General features: G+C 41.8%; 1 protein-coding gene across 3 annotated transcripts; it reads left to right on the forward strand.

Moving 5' to 3' along the window:
* Positions 1–27,423, forward strand: PTP4A2 (protein tyrosine phosphatase type IVA, member 2). 3 transcript variants are annotated; one of them, XM_025198647.1, is made up of 6 exons: positions 1–21; positions 9,064–9,734; positions 11,780–11,872; positions 20,920–21,050; positions 23,124–23,198; positions 24,663–27,423. In XM_025198647.1, the coding sequence occupies exons 2-6, from the start codon at positions 9,639–9,641 to the stop codon at positions 24,769–24,771; spliced, it is 504 nt and encodes a 167-aa protein (XP_025054432.1). In that variant the 5' UTR covers positions 1–21; positions 9,064–9,638; the 3' UTR covers positions 24,772–27,423. The 3 variants fall into 3 exon arrangements, with proteins under 3 accessions (XP_025054432.1, XP_006019417.1, XP_025054431.1); XM_006019355.3 differs by lacking the exon at positions 1–21 and adding an exon at positions 2,404–2,548; XM_025198646.1 differs by lacking the exon at positions 1–21 and adding an exon at positions 2,447–2,578.

The following is a 27,423-nucleotide window of genomic DNA, read 5'->3' on the forward strand; positions in this document are numbered from 1 at the left end:
CTGCCAGATGCTTCAGAGCAGGTTGGAAAGAATATTACAGCACACAATTAATTAACTATCCCAAGCATGGAGGTTTTTCTATCCCCGTCAGTTAACAGTTTACGGCCTGAAGCGTGAGTGTTTACATATCCTGATTTTTATGTCTAATCCTTCATTTAAGCCCAGTTATCTTTGCCTTCCATATCATCTTGTGGTTAATGAACTCTGTGATTAAATTGTGGTGTGGGGCGCATGACAGGTTTCTCATTAGTTTCATTGGATGTGTGTATTTGTGCGTTACAATTGTATGAGTAGAGAGGACTGGCTACTTCTGTCCTCACCTCTTGTTTCCATCCTTTCTATACTAAACCGTGCTGTTCTTTGCAGCCTGTCATACAGAGAGTTTGGAATAATTATTGTTGCACGTCCTCGGTGTTAACAGTTGCCTCCTCAGCTTAACCGAACTGTAAATGGAAGTTTCTGGTCTTAGATTGAATGTGGCTCTAGGTCTTTCCTCTCTCCAGTTACATTTTCTAGATGTACTAGAAAGTTATCCTAAGTTCATCAAAATGAGCTGAGTTTTTTCTTCCTGTGACTTTTCTGAATAATTCTCTTAATTGTGCAAAGCTGTCATTAAGCTGCCTGTCCACGTGATCAGTTAGTATCACTAATTTGAGAGACTTGTCATTTTACGTCTTACGAGCAATACCAATTTGTGTTGCCAAAGGAAATGGACATGGAGCTTTTGCTATCTGCAAAATGTGGCACTTCGTGCAGTTCAAACATCTCGGCATCCTTATGTTGTAATGGGCTGTTAAAACCGTCGGGCTCCCACACTTTGACAAAACTTCAGTTAGTTGTATCAAAGGTAACTACTGGGTTTTTGCAATTTAAACATAGCTCTGGGGATTGCTAACATGGATAATTTTGAACTCCTTACTGCTCTTCATTAGGTGGACCATTGCTTTGGGCTGTTTTAAGGCATTTTTATTTTTAGGGGCCCTAGTTGAAATAAACTGGGGACATGACTTAAACAGCATTCAAATGCTCCCCTGTGAACTGGTTTTGAGTACAAATGGATGTGGTTAAACTGCTTAAAAAAGTGCAAATTGAAACAGCATTTCTCTTTAGCAAAAGGATGTACCTAATTTTCTTTGAAAACCCAAACTGAGTATCTGTTCATTTCCCAGCGTTGGATTAGCTAATAAGATGTTCTCTTCTATGTATTTGGTGTTGGTTATAAATTATTTGACCTCACCCAAATTCTGGAAGGAAAGATGAGCTATTCCAGTCTTCACTGAAGTTTCAATGCGAGAACAGAGCCGCGCTGAGAAAAGCGTCGTCTTGGAACTCCTGACGCTGCTTTTATTTTTTATTCTCTCTTGCTGTATTTTTAAATTGGGAGTTTAGTCTTAGCAGTGAATATTTTTTCTTACTAATGCAAGCTGCAATCTGTTTTCTGCCTTGTTTTAAGGCCTAGGACGGTGTGACTAGGTCCAGCAAAAGGAAATGAATGAGTCATCAGCAGCAAACTTGTCAGCAAATCAGGAGGGAACTCGTAGGCGGGTGGATAGGGAGGAACAGTAGAATTTCTTGACCTCACCCCCCTCCCCATCTGCAGGCACGTGTCATTATGAACAAGCTTCCTTCAGAGATTAAGAATTTTTTTTCCAAGAAACTGGAACTAGTAGCCTGTTTGCTATGCAGAGAGATGACATATCTTAGAGAGAACTGTCATTAAGCGAAGTCCTTCAGAACTCAAATTCACCCATTGTTTTAAAGTTGACTAGATTGAGTCAGGGTGATAAATTCTTTTCAGTACAAAGCACCCTTACAGTCTAGAAGATACAGACCCTGAAGGTACTTCTAGACCGTCTCTATGCAGTATTAAGAGTCCTCACTTCTGCCACGTATGAGGTAGAGCCTTCTTGGATTGAGGCTATCCCAGCATAGGAAGTAAAATACATGGTTAGTAAACTGACATTTCCAAAAAAATCCAGTTGGGCTCCAACATGAATATACAAATTAATTTTTTTTCTGGGAGTTGAGTCTTGCTCCTTATGCACCATGGCACCTACTGCAAACACATAGGCGTGAAACAGGCATGAGGATTTTTACATGAGAGGAAAAGGACAGAGTTCAGCAGCTCAGAGTACAAACTTATTTCATTAAACTAGATTTTGACTAAGAGTAACACTGGTTCATTGCACAGTGCTGGTCTCACAAACACTGAGGGATCTTTTAATATTGACTGACAAATTAGCAGGTTTTGCCTTGCATCCTGTGCACTAGGTTGTTTCGAAAGGTGATCCAAGTGACCTTTCTTAAGGTATCTGTATCTTGCAATCTTGGGAAGCTGCAGCTGTTGCAATCTGTTTAACTGCCTCGGTGTAGTAAAGCAAATGCTTTTAAAGGTATGTTTTGGAGGGGTCTGGGGAAGCCAGGAGCACTTTATGATTGTTGATAGTTCTGCTGAGAAGCAGATATCTTCCTGAGCTTGTGTCGGATCAACACAGAAGTTTAAGTGACTGGCACAATTGAAGTATTTGAATTAGGAATCAATCTATAAGTAAGCAAGATAGTTCCTGGAAATGTAACTGTAAGTTCAATTGATGTTGTCCTTAAGGGAGTCATAAATGCGTCAGCTTTATCCGTCAGGTCAGGAATCTTGCTTAACTGTTGTTTTTTTTTTTTTAAAGTAGCAATCCACTGGGTGGGTTTGGTTTTTTTTCTAAAGGGAACTTCAGTAGTTAACACAAGTTTATCTGTGACTTTGCAAACAAACTTATTCTAACAAGTTATGTAGTCTTTTGCATGAAACTCAACACTCTTGTTAAGATGGCCTAAATTTGTAGGCCACATCAAGTGCTTTCGAAATATGTAAGGTTGTCCAAATAGGATTAATTTTGCTATCAGTGTGAGGAGTAGAAAGTTTGGGCAGTAACTTGGTATTGTTCTTATCGGTTATCGTGGGAGGGATGGCACCATACTGCACTATATCCATGTTACTGATCTATTGGTTGCAATTGGATTGTGACTTTGCATACAGGTGCTGTGCTTGAGCCTAGTGCCATGTCACTATGATTTGCTGTGTGGATCAGGGTTTTGATTAGTAACCACTCCCAGTTGATTAGGTTGAAAAGAAGCCGGAATAGTAATTAACTCCCAAATTAAGTTCCCAAATTCAGGAATTGTTGCTCAGCTTATTTGTACTTATCACTCTTTTCTTCTTCCACTCTGGTTTCTGATTTCTTGCAGTGCTGATGCTTTAGATGCCTTTTCACCTCTCTGTTAAATTTCTTGATATGGTTATCCAGAGGAGAAAAATCCGGTTGCATTTTTTTTGATAGCTGTCTACTTTCACCTTTCTGATTTTACCAAATTACAGAGCTAGGGGATCAGCCAGCTGAAAACTGTTCTTAAGCTTGCTATTTTGAGGTGTACAAATACATTAAGGTGGGAGCTAGGTTATATTTTCATCCTGATCAATTGTGATGGCCCCTTCATTCATCACACATTTTAAATGTGTGTTTGTATCTTAACTGGCAGGAAGGAAGGCATTTACATTTAATACATTTGCATTTAGGGACCCTTTGATCTGGCCTGGTAGACACTGGGTTTTTCCTAGTCTTATTTAGTAACTTATTTTTAAAAATCAGTTTTGCTGCGTTCTGTTACAATGTCTAACAGTTTGGAGGCAAGGTTCTTTGAGTAGATGTGATACCTTTTATTAGACCAACTGAGTAGTTGGGGGGAAAAAAGTTCTTAGCAAGCTTTCTGGTGCAGTCACCCTTCTTCAGGCGTAGGGAGTCTCTGCTGGTCTGAGACTCTAAGGAATGAGAGAAACTAAAAGTATGGCAGGACATCAGTGAGAACATAAATAGGTAGGAATTAGAAAGACAAAGTAAAGCAGGGGAGGGAGGGAGAAGAAAACGGGAGAAAAGGCCAAAGGGAGACATTACAGTGATAGAAAACAAGGTAGAAAAGAGGCTGCCTGAGAGAGAGGAATTTTCCCTATGCCTAAAGAAGGGTGACTGTGCCCAAAAGCTTGCTAAGAACTTTTTTCCAACTACTCGGTTGGTCTAATAAAAGGTATCACATCTACTCAAAAACCCTTGCCTGCCTATGTCCTTAGCCCAGGGGTGGGCAAAATGTGGCCTGTGGGCTGGATGTGGCCCGCCAGGCCATTCTTTTTAGCTTTGGGGGCCCCTAAAAATTTAGAAAAGTAATTTTTATCTGCCCCTGGCTGCCTGTCATGCGGCCCTCGATGGCTTGCCAAAACTCAGTAAGCGGCCCTCTGCCCGAAATAATTGCCCCCCCCTGCCTTAGCCCAACAGGGCTACAACTGAAAACCCAGTAACAGTTTGGAGGTAAGGCATGTGTAGGCAACCAAATAGTTTTGAAATGCCGATTTAACTCAAGTTCTAGTCTTTTTAAATATGCTGTAAAATGATTACAGCATGAAATAATTCTGTAGGCTTCTAAATACAAAGCTTTGTATCTTCAGATCGTTGCTCACACATTAATTCAAACAGGCCTATAATCCTATAATAAACAGACCTCTAGTGTGATGGTGGTAAGGCGATACATTGAGATATTGGGAATAAATGACTTGCCCAAGGTCATGCAATAAGTGGTTGGACACAATGAAGGGTTATAGAGCCAGGACTAGAACTTCTTGGAGTGCCTGACTGGGTGCCACACACAATTCAGTAGAACATAACGTCTCCTTTACTTGGTTTTACTTCCAGCTTTGTATGCGTTAAGATAAGAGCTTACTTTGCAAAAAAAAAAGGGGTAGAAGTAATTTTGATTTTGCTATAAAGTAGAAAAAAGTGTAACCTCAGTGACCCTATGTCGCTTCACCTTCTACTCTCTCAGTAGTGTTGGATGAATTTTCTGTCTTTTGGAACCAGTCAGTTGGACTGAGTAATTTCAGAAGGGATCATTATTCCTTTCTTCCAGAAACTGTTTTGCCTTCATAGTGCTGTTAGCTGAGTGCTGCAGATCTCCTATTGCATGATCACCAGACTGCTGGGCTGACCCACGTATTTCCTTTATATGGCTTTATGAGGTCCTCAAAAGTAAGGAAATTAGTCTTGTAACTCTCCTTTATAATGCAAGTCTTCTTCAGACCGCTGTCCTGAGAGTGTCAGTTGACTCTCAGTGTATGCTGAAATGGAAAAGCCCTTGTTTCTGGCAGAGAGAGGACTTTCTTGTTCAGGGTAGGCAGGGGCTGGACACATGTTCGAATGCAACAACTTTAGTGGTTTCTTACAAAGTCCATCAGAGTTGTAGTAGGCTGTAATACATCATAACTAATCTGTTTGTCTTGAACTCCTGTAATGTGCATGAGGCAACATTTTGACTGGTTTGGATGATCTAATGAGAGGAATGACCTAACTGTGGTATTTAGATGAAACTCTGCCATCTGGGAGAGGTATGATGGTATACTTTTGTAGTTGTTGAAGTGATAAGTGTTCCGGGATTCACTTTTGAAATGTGACTTTCAGTCACTTAGAATAAAAATTATACTAAGGTTGGTTAAGGTTACTGAAAACATTTCTGTTCTTGCTTCTGGCAACCTAATTAAAATGTATTTTTGGTACCGAAAGCCACTCTTTAAAGAAATAATTGCTGTTCTGCAGGTGGTGTCGTCCCCGCACCCCCCTGCTTTACCTAGTGTCATGGAGAAAATACTGTCCCAGTATTTAATTTTAACTCTTTTAAAATGAAGGTCTCCTTAAATTTGTGACAGTACAAAGAATTTGGCTTGGTGGAAACTTGTCGGCAAGATTTTCTCCCATCTATGAGTTGTGCCTGTTATACTATCTTTTTAGTTCAAGTGCGAGGCTTAGTGACTGCATGCCAATTTTTTATTTCTTATTTATTTCTCCATTACTGAAGACTTATTTTTTAAGGAAAAGAGATACTGTTATGTAGCCTCATATGCTCTTGGTTTTTATATTTTTTCCCCCTTCCACTTGAGGAATCTAGTTTGGAATTGTTTTATAGTAGAATAAATCCTGCTGGGTTAGGTCTGTCCTATTATCAGCAATATAAAGCTAATTTCTTTGCCTAAGGTGAACATTTGGCACCTTTTCTTTTTTGATACCTAGAGGAGAGTTAACAAAACTTTTATTCGAAACTGTTTTGTGTTAGAGACGTAGACTGCTGTCTTCCCTTTTGTTCAGCGGAGAACTTGGCAAAACCTTGAAGGACGGGTATCGTGACATCATAGGAAACCCAAATGCAAAGAGCAGCTCTCCCAGCTCAGATTTCTGTCTGCTGTGATGTTGTCGTCATAGTCTCCAAAGATCCTGTTAAAATCCTGGAGAAAAAGCTCTGACCTGATTCTCTTTCTTAAAAACACTGCAGAAAAGGTTCCTTTACATGTCCTAAAGAAGCAGGAAAGGTCATGCTGTTTGCTTTTGTGTAGCATTTTAATCTCAAGTGGGCCCAGCTATGGCTTGCTTCAGCCGGGGTTGGGTCTGTTCAGTTTCTGTAGACTCCAAAGCAAAATTGTTATGAATCTTTTGGACATCCTGTTGAACATCCATCATTTAATGTCCCACGGTAGAGCATCTGCTACATCCATCTTAACCGTTTTTGCAAATGGAGACTAAGGCGGGTGGTAAATAAAAGTTGTCACTACTGAGTGGCTGTTCTGTTGCCTTTTAAACTGGTTGTAGGACTGGTTCCTAGAAGGAAAGGCTGCTTACAGACGTAAAAAATAAACCAAAGCAGTGCTTTATTTTAAGTTCAGCGCACCCCCATACCAAGCGCAACACATGCCCAGAAGAAGCATCATGTCAGTTGGACCTGGCTCATTTTAGGTCTGTATAGATTGTGTGCTTCAGCAGGGGTTTTTTTGGGCACTTTTATCTGATGGCTGATTGAATCAGCTATTAAACAAGAGCACCAAAAAGCCCCAGTGAAGAATGCAATCTATACAGCTATTGGGTGAGCTGGGTCAAACTGATGTGATGCCTCTTTTGGTAAAGTGCTGTTTTTTTGTTTTAGTTTTCACGTGTCGGTGGCCTAAGTGTCCTCCGGCTCCGTCTGGCACCTCATCCTTTTTTCTTTTTTAAGTCAGGCCAGGTCAGTGCTAGGCTGCTTGATATAGCCACGTTTGTTTAGGAATAAGACTTTTCTGAATGTCTGCATTTGGAAAGACCTTGTATAAGGTCAGTTATGGCAGCATAAAGTGCTTTTGCTGGTATAGCTGATTTTGTTCAGGCAGCCAGAATAGCAGAAGTGCCCTATTTACTTGAATATAAGATGACCCCCCCCTAATAATCAGATTCTATATATGGAAAATTTATAAATTTCTTATAATATTCCAGTTATAGAATCCAATTATTGGAGGTTTACCCTTTCCACTGCTTACAGTGGGGAAAATAAGTCTGGGGGGTAAGGTACCCCTTTGCCCTCTGCCCATCGTCTGCCCTCTATAGCGCTTTCCCTCCCCACTTTCCCCCTTTTACTGTCAGACCCTGCTCTCTCTAAGCACATGGAAGCGAGAGGCAAATTTGAAAACACTGACCTTGAAGTAAATCATATAAATAAACCCATAGACTTAGTTCATCCAGAAGGGATGCCTTTTTACCTTTTTAAAATTTTTTTAAAAAACTGCTGCATATTTTAGCGCAGGTACTCTGTAAGCACACTTTTAAGCGGCACTTTTGTACCTACTTATACTGTATCTTTTTAATATTCCTAGGGTTTACTAGCATAGCCATTCTTACAAGTCTTTTCTAGTGTAAATTTGACCTCAGACTGTTTTCTCCTGTTCTAGGCTGCTTCCATGTCAGCATGAGCAGTAGGGAGAGCACAGAAAAAGCAGTTTTCTTGCGCTCAGGTCCCTCGGCAGATGCCATGGTGCTCCCAGCGGAGAGCAATTACATGAAAAAGTCTTGCGTAACCTCTGCATGCCAGCACCGGGTGTGCTCCCTGCAGACAGCATCTTCAAAAATTTAGCTGCTCAATTCTAGTAAATCTCTACTGAGCATGTGTCAACTGAGAGTTTTACCTAGTCTTGTCAAGCGGCCTCCTTCGGGCAGATTTTCACAAGGGTGGCAAAAGGCACATCTCATCCCTGACCGAAACTAAGAAAAATAAAGCAGCCCCTCTTTCCAAACTGTCAAGCCCCTGCTTCAGAAGTATGGAGGTAGTAGAGGTTGTTGTCAACAAGAAGGTGGAAAAAACTTGAACAAAATGGGTTTTTTGTGATTACTCAATTTCATACTCCGCCGCAACTGAACTGTTAGCAAAAACTGCCTCCTTTCCCAAAATATTCAAGAAGAGGCAGATATATGGCAAAGAAAACTCCAGCTGAAATGGTTTGGCAAAGTTTTGTAAGGATCTGGCAAAATGGTCTTAGAAGTATTGGGCAACCTTAACAGCAGGTGGCACTTTCAGATCTGTCTTGATAATCCCATGCTTTTCCTCCTGAACTGATGAATGTTGTTAATTTTGGTAAGATCAAAGTTGATCTTAAAGTAGGGCTAGAATTTCCTGGTCTTCTGTTGCTTGTCCTGATTGTAGTACTTTACAAAACGTTAGTCATGCTCTTTTCATTTTGCTGGCTTCCTCTGCCATTTATTTTTACTTGAGGCAGGTGGCGATCTTAATGAAACGCTGCTTATCTAGCCATTTTGTGTTGCGCCCAAACGTCCATAAGTAGCTCATGAAAGGTAATGGATTGATTTACAGCTATTTAGCTGTGGTGAATAGTCTGCTGCTTTCAGTTGTAAATGTTTAATTATGAGCTACAGAAGGCTGTATGATGATGTTTCCTCTTTAGTTCTGGAGTTCAGTATTATCTGGCTATCAGCATGATGGATGACAAATATTCTACAAAATCTCAGTTCATCAAAAAGTTGATAGTACATAACACCAGGATGCCACTCCACATTATCATAAAAGATGTGATTAAGTGTACATCAAGCTACTTTCAAAAAATAGTCTTTGTTTAAAGCTTATCACAGTAAACTGCTTAAGATTCTGGAGATGCTATTCAGGAGACTTCTGGCTTGAAAGCAGCAATCCCTCTCATGCATTTTTTTTCCCCCCTCTCTTTAGGTGTTCTGTTGGAATAGACGTCGCACATTTATGGCGATTCTGAGCGTTAGGGCAGACTTCTGCCAGGCCCAGCACAGCACCCTGGCTGACAAGTGAGCTGGGCGTGGGGGGGCTTTACCGTGCCATAATTACCTTGCCTTGAAGACTCCGGACTCAGCAGTCACCCTCAAATATATGGGATATCTCCTGCATATTGGAAGCATATTCCTTTTACTGACTCTAGCAAAACTAAACATCAAGAAGAAAAAGTGGAGAGAAGATCTGCCCTTACTTTGTTTGCCTCACCAGTGCCTAAATGTAGTACAGGCTGCCTAGTCTTGCATGTAGTCGGAGTTTTTGGAGTCTGAAGGATACCACCCGCAGTAATTGAGGCCTAAGTTGAATTCAAGTGGATTCAAAAGGAAACCTGCTTTTCCTGAAGTGAAATTTTTTAAGAGCAAACAAGTCAAAAGCAAGCTTTCATCTTTTTTTTAATGTTTTCTGCTGTGAAACCTTTCAAAGGTTATTGATTTTTTTTTTTTTTTTTTTTTTTTCTTTTTGTGCGCCCCTTACGGAAAAAAAAATTGTTTGCCATTATGAACCGTCCAGCTCCAGTGGAGATCACCTATGAGAATATGCGTTTCTTGATCACTCACAACCCAACCAATGCTACCCTCAACAAGTTCACAGAGGTAAGGTGACCGCATAATGTGGCATGTTTTTCCATTTCTTGCATTCTGAAATTCCCATAACGGCACCAGAATCGTCTTGCGGGTCCGCCATCAGTGAGATCAGATACCTGCTACACTTAAAAAGCTTCAAGCAGCAGGTATTTTGTTTCATTTAAACTGTTTAAAGTTCTCTTGATCAGAAGCAGGGAAGTCTGGTGATTGCCTTTCTTTAGAGTCTTGCTTTCTTTCATTAAGAGAGGTTCAGAGCTTCCTTCTGGAGCTTAGACGTGTCCTTCTTCAGTCTTCCCTTTCACAACTTCAAAGGTATTAAATATGTTGTCTCTACTGCTGTTCCAAACAGAAACTAATCCCTGTTTTCTCATGAACTACTTCAGAGCTGTACCCACAAAGACCCATGGGTTCATCTTCTGGTTGTTAAATCAATAGTAAACAAGATCACAAGTGTTTATGATCCTGTTTGATCCTGGGACTAGGATTCCATGCAGGAATAGCATTAGTATCTGACTTTTAAAACAGCAGTCTTCTCAAACTCTGAGTTGGTCCTAGATTAATTGGATATTTCAGGTATGAGAATAAAGTTTAAATGTCATTACTATCTCTTTAGACTTGAGATGAATGGAGGCACTTTTTCTGGGCGCTGGGTAATATCCAAAATATTGTCACTGATACCATAAGGGCTTAAATACTTCTTAAGAAATGGAATCTTAACTTTTGTTGAAACAGATGGGATTACTGGAGAAGGGCTGGAATGGAGTATTGCTGCATTCCAGCTTGTGTAAGTCTCTTAAGGAAACTGTAACATGCACTTGTGCGTGTCTGTGTGGTCCTTATATTCCTTTGAATATAAGACTCTGAATTTAAGATGCATTCAAATTTTCTGACTTTCAATTTAAGGAAACAATAAAACATCAAATATAGATACCTCTATGGCAGTGGTTCCCAACCTTTTTTTTTTCCTGCGGACTGGCACAGGAGTGGGACAGGGAGCATGGAGCCGGCTTCCTCCCTCCCCGGGCTGTGACTGCTGGCGGTGGAAGCCGCTCACTTGGGCGGACAGATGGGGGGCCGAGCTGGGGGGCTTGTGGCATGACCCTGCAGCCAACCCTTTGCGGCCCAGTGGTTGGGAACCTCTGCTCTATGGTACATAGATGAGCTTTTTTACTATAAGATATAGGCCGTTTTAAAAAGTGTACCTTTTATTTGAAAAAATACTGTTTCTTTCATTTTGCTAAGATCCTTTATCTGATTCTGACTGCTGCTATCCATTTAACTTCCCTGCCAACAGTCTGCTCAGATGCTAATGGTTAATTTGGCCTGAAATCCTGATTCTGCCATCATCTTTAATTTTTTTCATCTAAGTGTTATGGATTATATTTCTCTTTTGTCCAGGAGCCCCAGAGTCTGAAATAAGCAATGTGTTATAGCTAGAAATAAAGTTGTAGAGCATTTCACAGTCTAAACACTGGAGGAAATTCTGCTTGCTGCATGAACTTTCAAAGTGAGCTGGTGCAGCTTTTGTGTGATCTTCTGATTATTTATCTAGCACAACGTGCTACTTATAGTGCATTACAAGGAAGCAAGAGTATGGCTCGGTGTGTGTTCTGTTCCTCCTTGCCTCAAAATGTCAACAGTGGCTGAGACAAACAGCTTTATGTTTCTATTTCAAGAGAAAAAGCAGAATCCGTGTGTAGGGCATAAGTAGCTATTTTAATTGTGCTATGGTATATGCTTGACTTTGAGGCAGTTCTTCCACACACACCTTGTCTCACAGGAGAGTGCCAGAGAGATTTCACATTTACCACCGCACTTTTAATCTTTGGCCATATATCATTGTCAAGACCACATTGTCCCAGTTGTGCGATGGATGAGACGCTTTCTTTTCAAATTGGTCCTCGCTCCTCAATTATCTAGTCTCCTTGGAACCGCAGAGCAATTGCAATATCATGGGTTCAGGCTAGTGTGTGTGTTTGGCTTTGTAACTATTGAGAAAAGGCTTTAATTTTTTCTTCCGGCAGCATATTCACATGTTTTTCTTGTTCTTAAAGGAGCTTAAGAAATATGGAGTGACAACCTTGGTGCGAGTTTGTGATGCCACGTATGATCAAGCTCCCGTCGAAAAAGAAGGAATCCAGGTTCTAGTGAGTCTCTCTTAAAATTTTTCCTAAACTGAAAAATCATTAGATATAGATCTGATTTCTCAGCGTTGCTTGGCATTCGTGCTTGTGCCTGATAATAACATAGCTTCTTCCAGGATGACCAACGGCAGTCTGTCTTCTGGATCAATGGGGAGTTCACCTTGAGATTTTTTTTGTTCAATAGATTCTTTGTAACTTTGAAATGCATCAGAGGAGGTATTTTGGGTTTTGTTGCTACAGCTAGTTGCCCTAGTTAGAAGTTCCTGTTCTTAGAGGTCTGGGTGCTTTGGGAAATGCTTTGATGACTTGGTTACTGATTTGAGTCTGATTCACTTTAGAACTGGCAGATTGGTTGGGATGAACCAGGTAGCAAGCAATTGTGATGTGATTTAGGGGTCTGTCTTGTTCATAGAAGCAGCACCCATATAATAAGTGGCATTGCCTCAGGATGCCTCGGAAGGAAGACTGAACTTGGTTCTGCCTTCTAAAAATAGGACCTTCCAAACGTGGTTAAGATGCACAGACGGGTTATTTGTTTTGCGTAAAAGATCTTTCATTTCTTATGTCAGTTTTGTATGGGTACTAATGAGATTTAAAAACCAGCCATATTGCTAAGCTGACATTTGAAATGAATTTCAGACATAAACTCCAGGCAGTCATGGTTTAACATATGGCTGTATTTCATGCTGTAGATTTGTGCTAGCACAAAACAGCGATGACGTGAGGGATCCGACTTGTTGCAAGATATTAGTGGTCACGGTGATGCATTCAGTGAAGCTACTGGCTTCTGTCCTCCCTTATTCAACAGGTATAATTCCATAACTCGGCTAAAAGTTAGTGACACAATGATAGTAGTATCTAGTATTGGTAGATGTGTTTTTTCATTAGCTCTGTGCCCACATGGAGATTGAAGGCAGTGGTTTTCTAGTCGGTGTTATGAATAGTTGTAGCAGGCTGAAAAATAAAGATTTAATATATGCACACCCACTGTAGCTACTCTGTTTTCTATTGGCTCTCCCATCTTTGTGGCCAGAGACGCTAGCAATTTTAAAGAGTTTTCAGCAAATTTGGTAGAACTTGCATTTGTTGGATAATTTCTATTCTGCGTCGTCATTGAAATTCCTGACAAGGTCTCCTGTACCTTTTATTTTAATTGGAGAGGTATAACGTAGAGGTTTACACTCCATACAAGATTGGAGAGCATATCACGCAGCCTGGAGGCTTCTTTCTTGGAGCATCCGGTGTGTGAATTTGCAGAGAATCAGAGACCGTGTTCCTCTGATGACTGTCCTGGGCATCCATCTTATGCACCCGTGCATAGTTTGGTCAGGGTTTGTGGTTCACTTTTAATAGGACAGCACTGACAAGTAGACTACCCTGGTTTTGGGCATCCATAGTTTTTGGGCATTCCATAGTTTTATAGTTGTTAGGGGCTGGGAGGAACCTTACAGATCATCAGGTCCAGCCCTCCTGCACTTGGCCAGGAAGACTGCTGGGATCAGATGGCCCCAGAGGACTGGCGTCAAGACGTTTCTTGAAGGTCACCAGGGTGGAAGATCCAGTATTTCCAAAGACAACCATCTGTACCGGGACTTTCTCTGCGCATTCAATATGCATTAATTGCTCCTAGCATGCTGTTGTTATACAAAAGCAAAACGGCATAGGGAAAAAATCCACTAGACATCTGGCCAGGGTAACAAAACAGGACATGAAAGAAAAGATTTGCTGCTAATGTCATTCCTGATCCAGATGATCCCAGATATGATGGTGTCTTCGTAACTTAGTATATTGCCGTGGTGTTTTGGAATTTGAAAGTGAGCCTGGCTAGTCAGTAGTGTGACCTCTCTACCCAGCTTCCTCCACTTCCTCTTGAAATACTTTCTGAAAAGAAACTGCTGTCACCATTCAAAAATGGGGCTGAGTTACCAGCTGGCTGAGAAAATGAGACGCATTACTATTTAAAGCTAATATTTGTTTACAGAATAATGAAGATTAAAAACGCAGCCTGATGGAGATTAGCATCTTTTGTTTGAAAACTGCTGAGGGCAAAAGCATAGTGAAACCCCTGAAATGGAGAGAATTTTAGCAAAGTCTTTCATTTTATGACATGGGATAAAATACTAGTCAGGACAGCAGGGTGGGTGGGATGTGGAAGTTACCTTGACAGGTGCCATAGTGAGAATGCAGGGGAATTGCAGAATTAATGTGCCTTGCTTACTAGTCCTACTACTTCAAACCAAGTGCATGCAACAAAGAGATTACACAATAGGAGGCTGGGATGGATAATAGTATCTTTGGGGTTCATACCAGATTTTTATGGTTTTATATGGTTTGTAAGGGTCTTATTATTCCAAGGTACCATTCCTATTCATACTAGTTAGTGGCTTAGAATACTTTCAGCCATGCGTCCTCAGTTTTTGAGATGAATTATTTGGCATCTTAAATTATGCTAAATAATTCCTCTTGGAACAGAAATAACCCAACTCCAGGGCAAGCTTGTTCATTTTCAGATTCGTGTGTACACATCTGTAGCTCTTTGGATTCTGGCCGTATTCTAACTCCTACCCCACAGAGCAGTGTTGCATACCTGGGTCAGGCTGTCTTTGTACCTTGCCCTCAAGACGCTCCATGCTACAACAGGACGTCCCAAGCTTTGCTAAAAGACGTGTGCAAGCCAGATATGAAGGCCAGATTTGAAATTGGTCCTGACCAATGGGAAACCTTGGCAAGAGATCGGAACAGATGGCATCATCATCTCCACCAAGGTGTCAACGTCCACGACAGGAACTGGCTCCAACAGCTTGAAGAGAAAAGTGTCTGTTGGATGCAAGCAGCTCCCAAACCTCCCAACCATACAAGTACTTGCAACCACTGCCACAGATCGTGCAGATCTCGAATTGGACTATTCAGTCACATGAGACGCTGCAAACAGGTCACAGGCTGCAATATCCACCGTCTCATAGACAAAAGGATGCCAACCAACCCTGCAGAGCAGCGTTGCATACCTGGGTCAGGCTGTCTTTGTACCTTGCTCCAGAATCATATTTCCTGGATTTAAATGTTGGTGGACAGCCAGAAAGCTCCCCTTTCAGATGCTTGGTAGTAGTGGGTTTACCTGCTGTATAGACACAGACCCTTTAAGAGGTACTGGATATGATTGCTTCCAAAGAGCTATATGTTTGGTTTCATATGGAGTAGTCACTGTAATGCAGGTATCCCAGTGACAAGCTTCTGTTGGAGCAAATGAAAGCAGTGCTAAGTCAAAGCAAACTATTCCTACCAGAAGTACCTGATGGTAGGAGACCAGAACTTCTGGTAATGGTTCGGTGCCACCAATGGGCAAGAGAACTGTGTGTGAAACAAGCTCTTCTCAAAGCTTCAAAGACAATACAAGGAGCACTTTTAAGTGTCCTTGACCCCATTATACCATGGGTTCCAACCAGGAAGAGAGCTCTCAGGGCACCCCAGAACTTCAATATCCAAATCTTTCAGGTTGTACATACAAATCTCATGGTAGCTGGCCATATTGAAACCATGGTAGAGGAGATCTGCCAGCAGCCAGCCTGAAAATGCCATGCAAGCAGCTGTCTGTCTGAGTATTATGTGCTGTACCATAGAAGAATATAAAGTCGTTTTTTCTGTGAACCAGCAGCTCAACCCCATGTTGGGCAAAGTGAAAAGCTTTTCTTGAATCAGCACTTAACCCTCTGTCTTCTCCATTGTATTCAAAATGGCATCCACACAAGACACTTTAATAGCTTTATCAGATCCTATACCCATCTTCTTCCTGTATCATCCACCCATCACGTCCATTCACCTCCCTTCCTCCCCCCTATCTCTCCACTGTTAAGAGACTGGCACCGCAGCTTTTAAAATCAAGTATGTTACTTGGCATGCATGCTTGTTTTAGTGGCAGATACAGGACAGAAGTCATTGAAACAACAATAAAAAAAACTAGCTCATTGTTTCAATAATGTACTCTGCCTTTAGGAAAACTGAGCTTTCATGGGGAAAATGACTCAAATTGGCTATGGACGTGAAAAATGCGTGGCAATTTTTAAGGTATATAGCTTTAAAATAATTACTGCAACAATTCATCCTGCATTATGATGTTTTTTGCTGGTCCGTCACTGTCAGAAGAGATCTTGAGACAAAAATTGCACTCCGTTTTGGTATGCCTTTTGTGTTCCCAGTTGTGAAGGGCTGCGATTTTGGTAAATACCAGTCTTTAGATCTTCCTGATTTGCCTATTGTTGTCTTGAGCAAGACTTATTTGCATCTCCAGGGAACTCTCCTTGCAGTAACATCCCCAAGGCCAGCCCACAGGCATGAAGATGTAATCGTTATCTCGCCACTGATCTAAAACGAGCATGGCCAGTCAACCTCCCTTCCTTTGCTGCAAAAGCATGGAAGGAGAAGTAATCTAGAGAAAATCTTACCATCTCTGGAGGAGCCCAGAGTGAGAAGATGGAAGTGACATTCCAAAGCTACTGGAAAGAAACCCTTTCGCTGACATGGTGCAATAAGAATTTAAAACCCAGGACTGGAAGGTGCCTCCAAGGCCTTCAGCTCCAATCCCCTGCACTTTCAGTGAGTACTAGAAGCCATCTCCTCTAGCCCTTCACATGCATGCACCACAGCCACTCAAGGTAGTGGAGGAAAGTAGGGACTTTCACAGTCCTTGCCAATCTGATGGGGGAGGAAGGCAAACCTTGTGATTCCCGCCCGCCCCCCAATCTGTTTTTCTTTTAATTTCTTATTTTCATTTTTCTACCATGGCTTGCATAAAGAGAGGTGGTATCACACCTTTCCTGAGTATGACCTTGATCCCTAAACTTAGGTGAGGTGCACAGTACATTCCTGACTCTTGCTTCACTACTAAGGACATTTTGCAGGACCATCATCTCTGACAATTCAGAAAGTCCCACTTCCTGTCCCAGCCATCCACTGGGATCTCTCCCCTGCACCCAAATGGCATGCTAAATAGAGCAGCGGTTTATCACAAAGCACACAAGGATGAAAAACATCCAGTCCTTTTTGTAAGGTGCTGTTGTCTACCCTTTGGTCTTCTGAGAGTATACTCCATGGATGCCCATAACTATTCAAGGTAAAATTAAAGCATGTCTGTCTTTTTTTCCTGAAAAGTTTCATCAGCTGCAGAGGCAGAAGGTAAGATGGGTCTTCTAGAACAACAGGAAGACTCAGAAGCTGTTAACATCCATGAGAAGCAAATACCCCATTGCTCATTCCAGCCATTAGGCATATGTTTCTAAACATTTTGGCATCGCAGACCTCTCCAGCCTATCCCACATCCATTTCAGTGACTCTGTCACAATAATCCATCAAGTGCTGCAGCATCAGGGGGAAATGCCCCTTTCTGTTAATTTTTGGCCTGGCATATCCCATCAGTAGCCCACTACAGTTTGGGTGCTACATCTAAGCAAAGCAAGCAGCAAATTCTCGTCTCGTGGCAAGTTTGGTGTAGTCTGGCAGCACACTTTTCATAGCATTGCAACTAGCTGTGACAACAGCCCTAGCAGTTGATCTACCAGTACCCAAATAGTTTGAATTTATCTGCTGGTAGTTGGAGTAACCAGCATCCAGACACTGATGGCAACACACATCTGTGCTAAGGAGTGTTCTCTTGGTGTTCAGCGGCTCCGGAAAGCGCTGCACCAGTTCCAGGAACCTAGACTCATAAGATTATAAGGGGATTATAATATTATAAACCCCTGTAAGTTTATAAGGGGTCCTTACCAGGATCTGGGGGAATGTCTGTTCACCAGAGCGCCCCAAGGGATGACAAGATCGAATGGTCACAGACTCCTCCATGACCGTTTCAGGCTGGACATAAGGAAGAACTTCTTTATTGTCCGAGCCCACAAGGTCTGGAATAGACTGCCGCCGGAGGTGGTTCAAGCACCTACTTTGAATGCCTTCAAGAGACATTTGGATGTTCATCTTGCTGGGATCCTATGACCCCTGCTGACTTCCTGCCCCTGGGGCAGGGGACTGGACTCAGAGATCTTCTGAGGTCCCTTCCAGCCCTAATGTCTATGAAATCTATGAAGACAGTAGGACTGGAAGGGACCTCACAAGATTATCCAGTTCTGCTTTCTTCTCAATGCAGCATCATCCCTGACTAAACTACCCTAAGCGTGTGTCTAACCTGCTCCTGAACATTTCAAGGGATGGATATTCCACGATTTTTTGAGGTAGCCTGTTGCAATGCTTGACCACCCTCATCGTCAGAAAGTTCCTCCTAACCCCCAATTTAAATTTCCTCTGATGCAGCTTGAGTCCATTGCTCCTAATCTTGTCCCATGCAGCTGCTGAGAAAAGCCCTTCTTTTTGCTCTTTATAATTGCGCTTGAGGTATTTAAAAACTGTTGTCAAATTCTTCCTTTGTCTTTTCTTTGCCAGACCAAATAACTCTAGTTCTTTAAGTCTTTCCTCACAAGACGTGCTTTCCGTAGTCATGGCAGAGGTCTGCTTCTACTGCTAGTTGTCCCAGTTTTTTATTGCTATCCTCCATACTTGTCACTGTTAGTTAACCAAGCCCAGAAGTCGCACTTCCCTGAATAAAGCTGCTTCAGATGCATACTGTTCAGAAGTAACTGGTTAATATCATTCTCCTGCTCCTCCTCTTTTATTCGCTGTTTTACCATGGTATCAAAAGCCAGACGGCACTTGGAGAGCCGTACCCATCCCCTGCATTTGGATGGATGTGCATTAAATGCAACTGTATCATCCAGTTTGTATTGACTTGTGATCACGGTGCTCAGCAGTTTGTCTTCTATGCTGCCTGACAACGACTCAAAGTAATGGATGTCAGAAAAGGAGTCGGAGGAGTTTGACTTCTCTCCTTCCCTGCTCAGAATTCCTATAGTCTCTGGTAGGTATCCCACAATGCACTGTGAGAAAATGTCCGCGTATAGACCCAACTGGTGCAATACTCTGCCATGATATATCTGCAGAGAGTGCCGAACAATTCAGACAAGCACAAAGATGTGTAGAGACAGTGATTAATAATAAAGAACATACTTCAAACTGCCGTAACAAAGTAGTGCCGCGCAGATAGAATCAAATGATCACAAATGGAGTGAACGCTGGATCAATATAATAATTTCACGTACACAGTAACCTAAGCAATGGAAAGGAGTTGAGATGAACTCAAAGGAAGGACATCAAGAATTAAGGATGAATTCTGTTCTTCAATACCTTCAACAATGAGTCACTCCTGTTTCTGTGAGAACCGGTGAGTTTGCCGCCAAGAACAAGGCTGATCCTGTATGAACAGAGAGAATGATATGTCTATTTGGGATTAAATAGTACTGCAAGTGTGGTAGAAACTTGTGGAGTGGTGAGATCTGGGAAAGTGCAGGGGGGTTCCCTCCATGATCCTCTGCAGCATTTCCTTAATCAGTAAAGGCCCAATCCTGCCGGGTGCCAAGTACCTTCAGATCTAGCTGGATTTAAAAAGGAGCGCTCAGGACCTTTGAGGTTCAGGATAGATAGCCGTGCGTTCTGGGTTACTTCGCTGCAGAATTGTTTGAGAAATTAAGCCTTCAGTTTTGCTGGCTCTAGCAACAGTTGACTTGCACCTTAGTAGTGTCGAAGCTGCAATATTTGAAGGTTGCTTGTGAACTGATGTATTCTGTATTACATTTTTTTTCCCAGAGCACATTTTTACAGCTGTTAACCCTTGAAAAATGGGGTTTACAGTTGAAATACTGACAGTCTTAATAGTGGTACTACAAGGCTATTCATGGAAGCGTGATAAGCAGATGACAGCTTCTACCCTGATAACATGCCATCCTGTCTAATGGGGTGTACAGGAAATGTCAGGGCAGTGCTAAGTGCATTTCAAAATTAAGAGCCCAGTAGTTTTCTTGATCTTCTCCAGGGCTTCTGCATGTCCTTTCTCAACTCCAGGAGTCCTAAGGACTGTCACTTCATGCTGTCTTCCCTCAAGGTACTGGGTAGTGCCTGCTGTTCTCTTAGCTTAGACTGCTTTCAAGACAGATCCTTATCACTTGAGAGATGGGCTGTTTGAATAATGTGGCACCTGTGATCCTTGCCTCCTTTTAAACCACTTAGAGAACCATGGATGAAAGGGGTATGGAAGAGCTAGGCATTATTTTCACCCCTCACACCTAATTGTGCTGTTTCTACAGCACTGGCAGTTTCTAAGAGGAGAATAAAACCTATGCTGCCTTGTATTCAGTCTCAGGGAGTAATTTTAGGATGTTCAGTACTCTACACAAAAGCACAGATTCCAAGAGGGATAATGGCCTAGGGAAAATGGAAGTCTTGAAAAATCATTTCCTCTTTGCATGTAATTTAAACTTCCAGCCATCTCTATATTATGCAGCAGGGCTTAGGCAACCTTTTTCATGAGCAGGAGAAAAAGACAGAAAATGTCACTCAATTATTCACTTTTATCTTCTTTGAAGCACTGTATTTTGCTTATGAGTATGTGTTTGAAATAGCAGTAAATAAATAGGTATGACTGTCTTCTCCCCTTGAGATGCCATGCATTGCAGCTGGACAGGCTGATCCACTGGAATAGGTATGATGCACTTCTTTGTCCGTATAGAAGCAGCAGCATAAACTGTATTTTGCAGTGGTGGGTTTTTAAGCAACAGTCTCCTCATTGTCCGCATATATTTAATTATAGTTTCTACTGACTCGTCTAATGAGTACAAGCTCAGAAAGATGTTAAAAAGACATGTGTTTACTTTTTCAGCCAGGTCCATGCAAAAACTGAGGACTCAGTCAGTAATTGCCACAAGACGAGCCTAGTCATTTGATTTTTGCTAACATTTAATTGAAAAGGTTGATAAAGTGCATTTAATTTATTTAGCATTGTATTACTGTATTGAGGCTACACCCTGAGTTCTAACTACATTAATAGCAACTGCGTAATATATGGATATCAAATCTTCCCCTTCTAATTAGGACAGCTGTTGGTATATCAGTGAAACAGTCGGTATTACTGCATCATTGATGCCTTAAAGTAAGAACTATTATGCTTTCTTTCCACAAAGGACTGGCCGTTTGATGATGGAGCACCACCTCCAAATCAGATAGTTGATGACTGGCTAAACCTATTGAAAACCAAATTTCGTGAAGAGCCTGGATGCTGTGTTGCTGTGCACTGTGTTGCAGGGCTGGGAAGGTAAGCCTTCTGCTAGCTTAGTTTTCCAGTTGGTTTATTTTACTGAGAGAATTGTTGTTTCCTCCTCCCCCCCCCGGAGATGCAGTGGCATTATTCAACTACAGTTCCTTCCCTCCCCACACTTGAGAATCCACTTGTTAAAAATACCCTGCATCTTTCTGCTAAAAAAAATCCCCTTGTGCTTCTAACTATATACGTGGAAAATGGAGTAAAACAAAGTTCTGTGTTCCGGGGAACATTCAAAATGACTGCTCTGTTCGCTTTGGGGAGAGTTAGAAATGCTATATATAAAGAGTTTTAGAAGATTGGATTTTTTTTTTTGCTATCAAACTACTCAAGGGCATTGATTGAAATACCAGTATACAAAATATCTAAAAATCAGCAATTTTAGTTTTAGTGCATAGATCCTAAACTACTACTTTAAACAGTTTTTCAGCTCTTGGGTTGAGGCTTTAGGGGACAGAAAAGCAAGTTTTTTCTTTTCTGTCTCTGTCTTTCTTTTAATCCACTTAGAAGCACCTTAAAGAAAGGGTTCGTTTGGAAGTACAGAGGTGATTTCCTGCATCAGTGCAAATGCCTTTGGAAGGGAAAAAAACCCAAGTGTGAAAACAGGGCAGTTAACTCTTTTTTTTATCTGTGACTTATTTTTTTGATCAGGTGACCACGTGTTGTGACTTAAGTGATTTTTTTTCTTCTTGTACTACATTAGGCCAGAGGAAGCCAGGAGTTTGGTATCTGCTGTTATCACTGTATTTTGTACATATTCCCTACAGAATATGGGTTCATGTTGAGGCTTGAGCTAACGTGGAATAGTTTTTCTTAGGATACGGGCCACATGTACATTTTGGAGCTATTTCAGAAGGGAGCAGGGCAGCAGCTGGTACGTTCTGACTTGTTATTTGTGGACAATATGATACAATACTTATGGAGCCATACAAATGTAGAAAAACAGCTCCAACTTTAACACTGCCTCAGCCAGTGTTAAGGCTGGAGTGGTTTTGCTACCTTTGTGTTCCTGGCTTGTCCACACAGGCTCCGTATGTGTGTCAGTCCATACTCTTATACTGCAGGGGAAAGATGCACAGCGCCAGCCACCGTGGGATCCACTGATGTCTTGTGAAACCCTGCTCTCTGTTACTGTACAGGATGCCCCTGTTTGCATGCCTGTGCCCAACGGAGCTCTGTATATGGTGATAGGAAGTCACATTTCAGATGCAATCTTTTTTTACTGCCATTTTAAAATAAATGTAATGCTTGTGAGGCTTCAAACTGATAGCCATGAAAACCGAAGTCCTCTCTGTATCCAGGTGCAGGCCGGCAGTGCCTAGTGCAAGCTGCTCTGCCTGCCTGAGTTGCTGATCTGTGTTCTTGATTAGCTCAAAGGGCTAATTGGCACAGTACAGTTGCCAACACCTGTTTAATCTTTGACTGCTTCGCCACCACCAGTGCCTAAATCACACAGTTATACTGGGTGCTATGAGCAGTTGTCTAGTAGGAAGTGAACTGGGACCAGCATCTCATTTCACAAAGCTTCGCTTCCCTGAAATGCCATCCCCATGCTCCCCACATCCGACCGGACTGAATTCAAAATGGTGACTTCAAGGTGAAAAATATTACTCCATTGCCCCTGAGCCCTTCAGAGCCTCTTGTAACTTAGCAAAAAGGAACTGATTTCAAAGTTGTCATTTTAAAAGCGCTTCATCTCTTCAGCCTGTATGGAACTGAACCTCTGGTATGTAATGCAAAGTTCAACATGCCAAAGTCCTCCACAACTTTGTGATTGGCAGAGTTCAAAATTATCCTACGGTGAAATGATAAAGTATAAAAATCCAGCAGTACTGTTTCATGCCAAACACTAAGAAGCCATTGATTTTTGGTGCTGGAAGCAGAGCAGTCTGCTGAAAGGAATTTTATATTAAATGCACAGCAGGCAAATGTCTGTCTTTCTAGATAAAAGAGTTAAAGACAAGCTACTTAAGCTGTTTGTTTATAGACTAATTTGATCTTTTTTGAGGGGTTCAATATATTGCTTTTCCAGGCCTTATTTACATAAATATTGATTTTATCCCACAGGGCCCCTGTCCTGGTTGCACTTGCTCTCATTGAATGTGGAATGAAGTACGAGGATGCAGTTCAATTTATAAGGCAGTAAGTAAAATTAACGAACCCGCAAGCACTTTCTCCCTCCCTCCCACCCTGTCTGTCTAGGGAATTTTATATTTGCTTTAAGCAAAGCACACATGCAGCAAAGCTTGTTAAATTTCTCATAGTTTTCTCATAACTGTGTCCTGCCAGTGCTGGACACAATATCTATGTTAATGCCAAGTTTTGCACCCTTCTGGGCTTGGAGAGCCAAGGAAAAAGCCAACTGTCTACTTTTGCTTATGCATTAAGTCACTGGTTTGTGACCCAAAGCACTTGGACTCAAAGTTAAAATGCTAACAAAAGAGAATTTACAGGATCAGTTAATAAAATTCCTGCTTTGGCTGGACACTGACAAATTACTAATGAATCAAAAGAAAATGTAGTCTGGCTGAGTGCCCTAGCAGCATGATATTCTTCAGCTCACGGGCCAAACAATATGATCTACAGCAGGGGCTCAAAGATTGGGATTCATGAAGGCATTGTGTGTGGAAATGTTGGCAGCCATTCCACCTGCAAAATAGCGAAAGTGGTGGTTGGATGAGAGAGTGCAAAGTCTTGTTATTTTAGTGATAGTGCTAGAGCTTAATATGAAGCTCAGCAGGTAGGAAGATGCTGCATAACATTATCACAAAAAGGCAGTTTGTACAGCTGTTGGAATCCAAAAGTCTGCCTTCCCTCCCCCAAACTGTGTTGCTGTTAGCAGGGTTTTGAGCCTTCTGAATTTCCCCCTTGCATTTCTCTCCATTATGCCTTTCATTTTATGCTAAATCCCCCTCTTTATTAGCACCCTTCGTATATTTGTGTCTGGTTGACATAGTTTCATAGTTTCTAGGGTCGGAAGGGACCTGGGCAGATCATCTAGTCCGACCCCCTGCCATGGCAGGAAAGAGTACTGGGGTCAAACGACCCCAGCAAGATGGTCATCTAAACTCCTCTTAAAACCCCCCAGGGTGGGAGCCTGCACCACCTCACTTGGAAGCTGGTTCCAGACCCTAGCCGCCCTGGCCATGAAGTAGCGCCTCCTGATGTCCAACTTAAACCTTCCCTCCGCCAGCTTGTGACCGTTATTCCTGGTCACTCCTCACATGTCCTCACTTAGCTAGTATTATATATGTAGAGCATCATATGAGTCTTCTAACTGAGGGTGAACTTTGTGAAGAAAGAGCAGTGGACTCCAGAGAAGCCTAACTCTCATGATCCAAAGTCACAAGTCATTTCAGTGAAGAGGGGAAGCATTTTATGGCCACAGATCTGACTAACACCAGTGCCTAGATCCCCAATCCCATGGCCTGGTCTGGTTTACCCTTCCTAGAGGCAGCAGCAGACAAAGAAGCAAGCCCAGTGTTGATTGTGTGGGTTTGAAACAGCTTTCTAGTTCTCAGAACAGCTAATCTACTGTGAGATATACACAATAACCGAACCAGTACTCTTGCAATTGATATATAGCCTTCATTCTGTTTGTTTTAGGAAAAGGAGGGGAGCTTTCAATTCCAAACAGCTGCTTTACCTTGAGAAATACCGACCTAAGATGCGATTACGCTTCAAAGATGCCAACGGTCACTGCTGTGTTCAGTAGAAAGAAACATTAAACAGGCTGAAGTTATCATGGCTGTTTTCTGGACTCTTGGCACCTGAAAATGTGAATCTGGAATCAAACTATGTCATCAAATTAGTGGTGGAGTCAGTGCTCCTCAGCCTCTCGTAATGGTGGTGGTGATTAAAAAAAAAAAAATAGAAAACACAACCCCCCTCCCCCCCAATAAAATAAAATTAACAACAACAACAAAAAAAGAAACATTTCAGTGAAGGATTGTTTTCTCCTCAAGCTGCAGTGTGAACATCTGCCAGGAGAAAATTAGTTTCTGAACCTTCTGTATTTTAACTTTTTAAACACAAATAAAATAAAGTAAATTTTATGTCTAAGGAAAACCAGCAGAGCATTGGCTTATGCAGAAACCATTTTCTTGGTTCGGGGACAGTCCCCCATAGTTAGCCCTCGGCACATGAATTCCCTTTGGGACTTCCTTTTTTTTTCTGTTTTATTTTTGTTTGTTTAATGGTTTATCTTTTTTCCTTGCTGAGAGCTGGCAGTCAGAAATAAGGAGGGGCCTTTGTTGCTGTATGTGAGCAGTCTGACAGCCTTAAGCCCACCTGGGCACTCCTAGAAATGCGTTGATGTTTGTGTTGTATGTCCATGCAGTATTTAGACTTTGCGGATGACAGGATGTTCTTGGTAGTCTTCTTTAACTGAGGACTCTACCTAATACCTTTTGGTGAATCTGCTAAAAGGCCTTTTCTAATTGGTGGTGGGGGGGGGGGATATTTTTAAGAAGAATGCAGTGTGTGTATGTGTGCGTGTGTGTATGCGTGCACAAGTGAGTGTGTATGAGCCTGACTAACTTGTACTTCTCCAAAGAACGTGGCTGAGAAGTTAACTGATTCCTTTTTGCTCCCTGGATGGAAAAAAATATATATATACGTGTATGTCTTGGTGCAGGAGGATTCAGGCATCCATAAGTGTCCTAGCTGACTAAGGGAGAATTTAGGCAGGGAGTTAAAATAACTTGTCTGCCCTAAGAAACATATAAAAGGCTATTTGCAGTCGTTGTCCAGATTATCTCCGCCTTGATGAACACGGTTAACAAGGACTTGAAGAGTCTCGTCTGTACTGTATGTGAGGCTCAAGTAGTACATACACGGTATTTTGGTCTTGTGAGTAAATGCCAGGTGTGGACATTTTCCCAGACTGGCCTTCATGTACAGCTCAGTTTAACCACCAATTGCCTTGTTCTTTTTTCTTTACTAGGCTCTCCTGAGAGAGCATCACTGGTTACACACCAACAATAGCTAACATGCATAAACCATCATAACTTACAGGGTGGGGAAAACATGCTGATTTTAGGCTGCAGGGGCTGGAAACATGCAGTTGTTGCACCAGTGCAGTGCTCTTTTTGTAGAGCCATTGCTGCCTTCAGTGCACTAATCAACAGCTAGTGTTGAGCTGCCTCCGAGGCAGGTTTAGCAAGGCTGGATTTACCAAACACATTAAAATGCCAACTTAGTGCCCTGACACATTAACGACCTCATACGCTTTCAATTTGACATCGTGTTTGTAATATTCAGCCGCGGAGGGCTCTGAATACAGGTTTAGGGTCGTCTTGTCCTGTGGTCTTTTGCTGTGCAGCACCAAAGGCTTTCATTTGTCTGCCCCAGCAGCTGTTCCAGCAGGTGTAGACTGGTACCCCTTTTTTACTGATACCTTAGATGCTGGCTGCGTGAACTGCCTACAACACAGGATATTTTCCTGATCCAGAGTTCTGTCTTGATTTAGGACTAAGAACTGCATGAACACTTTTCAGAAAACAAGGAATGGATTTTAAAATTCTTTCCTAGAGTGGTTTTTAAGTTAAAACAAAAAACAATGGTACTATTCAAACCTCCCAACTCCAGGATCTGCCAGCTGATTAAAAAAAAATTTTTTTAATGGTTTTTTTGGTAGGTAGATTTATGGCTATAACATCCCCCCCCGCCTCAACCGCCCTGCCCCCAAGGCTGAGATACTATACTTGACAAGTAGTAATAAGCTTTTTCTTCCCTTTAAAATGTCAAATGTACTTGATTGTTTTGCTTTCTGAGTAAAAGGGGCACAAAAAGTGTATGGGACACCAATACCTACATTTTAGGGAAACAACATATCTGGAGAGTCGATAATGCTGAAAGCATGTAATATTTCTCTCTCCCTTCCCCCACAATGACAAACTGCGGTTTTAATGGTTCTCAAACTGGATTTTGTTTCTGCAAAAACTAAAGTCTTTTTTAAATCAAATGAGGTATTTGTAGCTAAAGCCAATTTGACAGATGGTACATGCTGGATGAGAGGGAAAGGTGTGGCAACTGGATTCAAAACCAAAATCCAAATTCCTTTAAAGAACAATAAATAAAAAAAAAAAAAGATATTTTACATGCTGTATGTATAACTTTTTGCATCCCCCCTCCTCCCACTTTTCTTTTGATTTTATAATAATGTACTGTGTTAGCTTGTACTTTGTCCCCGCAACCTTAACTGAATTGAGAAAAGGCGATTTAAATGCACGTGGGTGCACAGACTGTCGTACAATGTAGACCTGGGGGGTGTGGAGAGGGCTTAATTTGCCACCAGGGCCCAACAGGCACAATATCTGGTTCAGCACTTGGACACAGTGCAATAAAGTTCTTGCAGTAAAATGTC

The sequence above is a fragment of the Alligator sinensis genome, unplaced genomic scaffold (assembly GCF_000455745.1).
Source record: "Alligator sinensis unplaced genomic scaffold, ASM45574v1 scaffold337_1, whole genome shotgun sequence".
NCBI lineage: Eukaryota > Metazoa > Chordata > Crocodylia > Alligatoridae > Alligator > Alligator sinensis.

Bases quoted from the DNA above. Each gene is read 5' to 3' on its own strand.
- PTP4A2 (XM_025198647.1), top strand. From the start codon at position 9,639: ATGAACCGTCCAGCTCCAGTGGAGATCACCTATGAGAATATGCGTTTC. The intron at 9,735-11,779 runs GTAAGGTGACCG...TTGTTCTTAAAG, and splicing joins CCCTCAACAAGTTCACAGAG to GAGCTTAAGAAATATGGAGT. The intron at 21,051-23,123 runs GTAAGCCTTCTG...TTTATCCCACAG, and splicing joins TGTGTTGCAGGGCTGGGAAG to GGCCCCTGTCCTGGTTGCAC.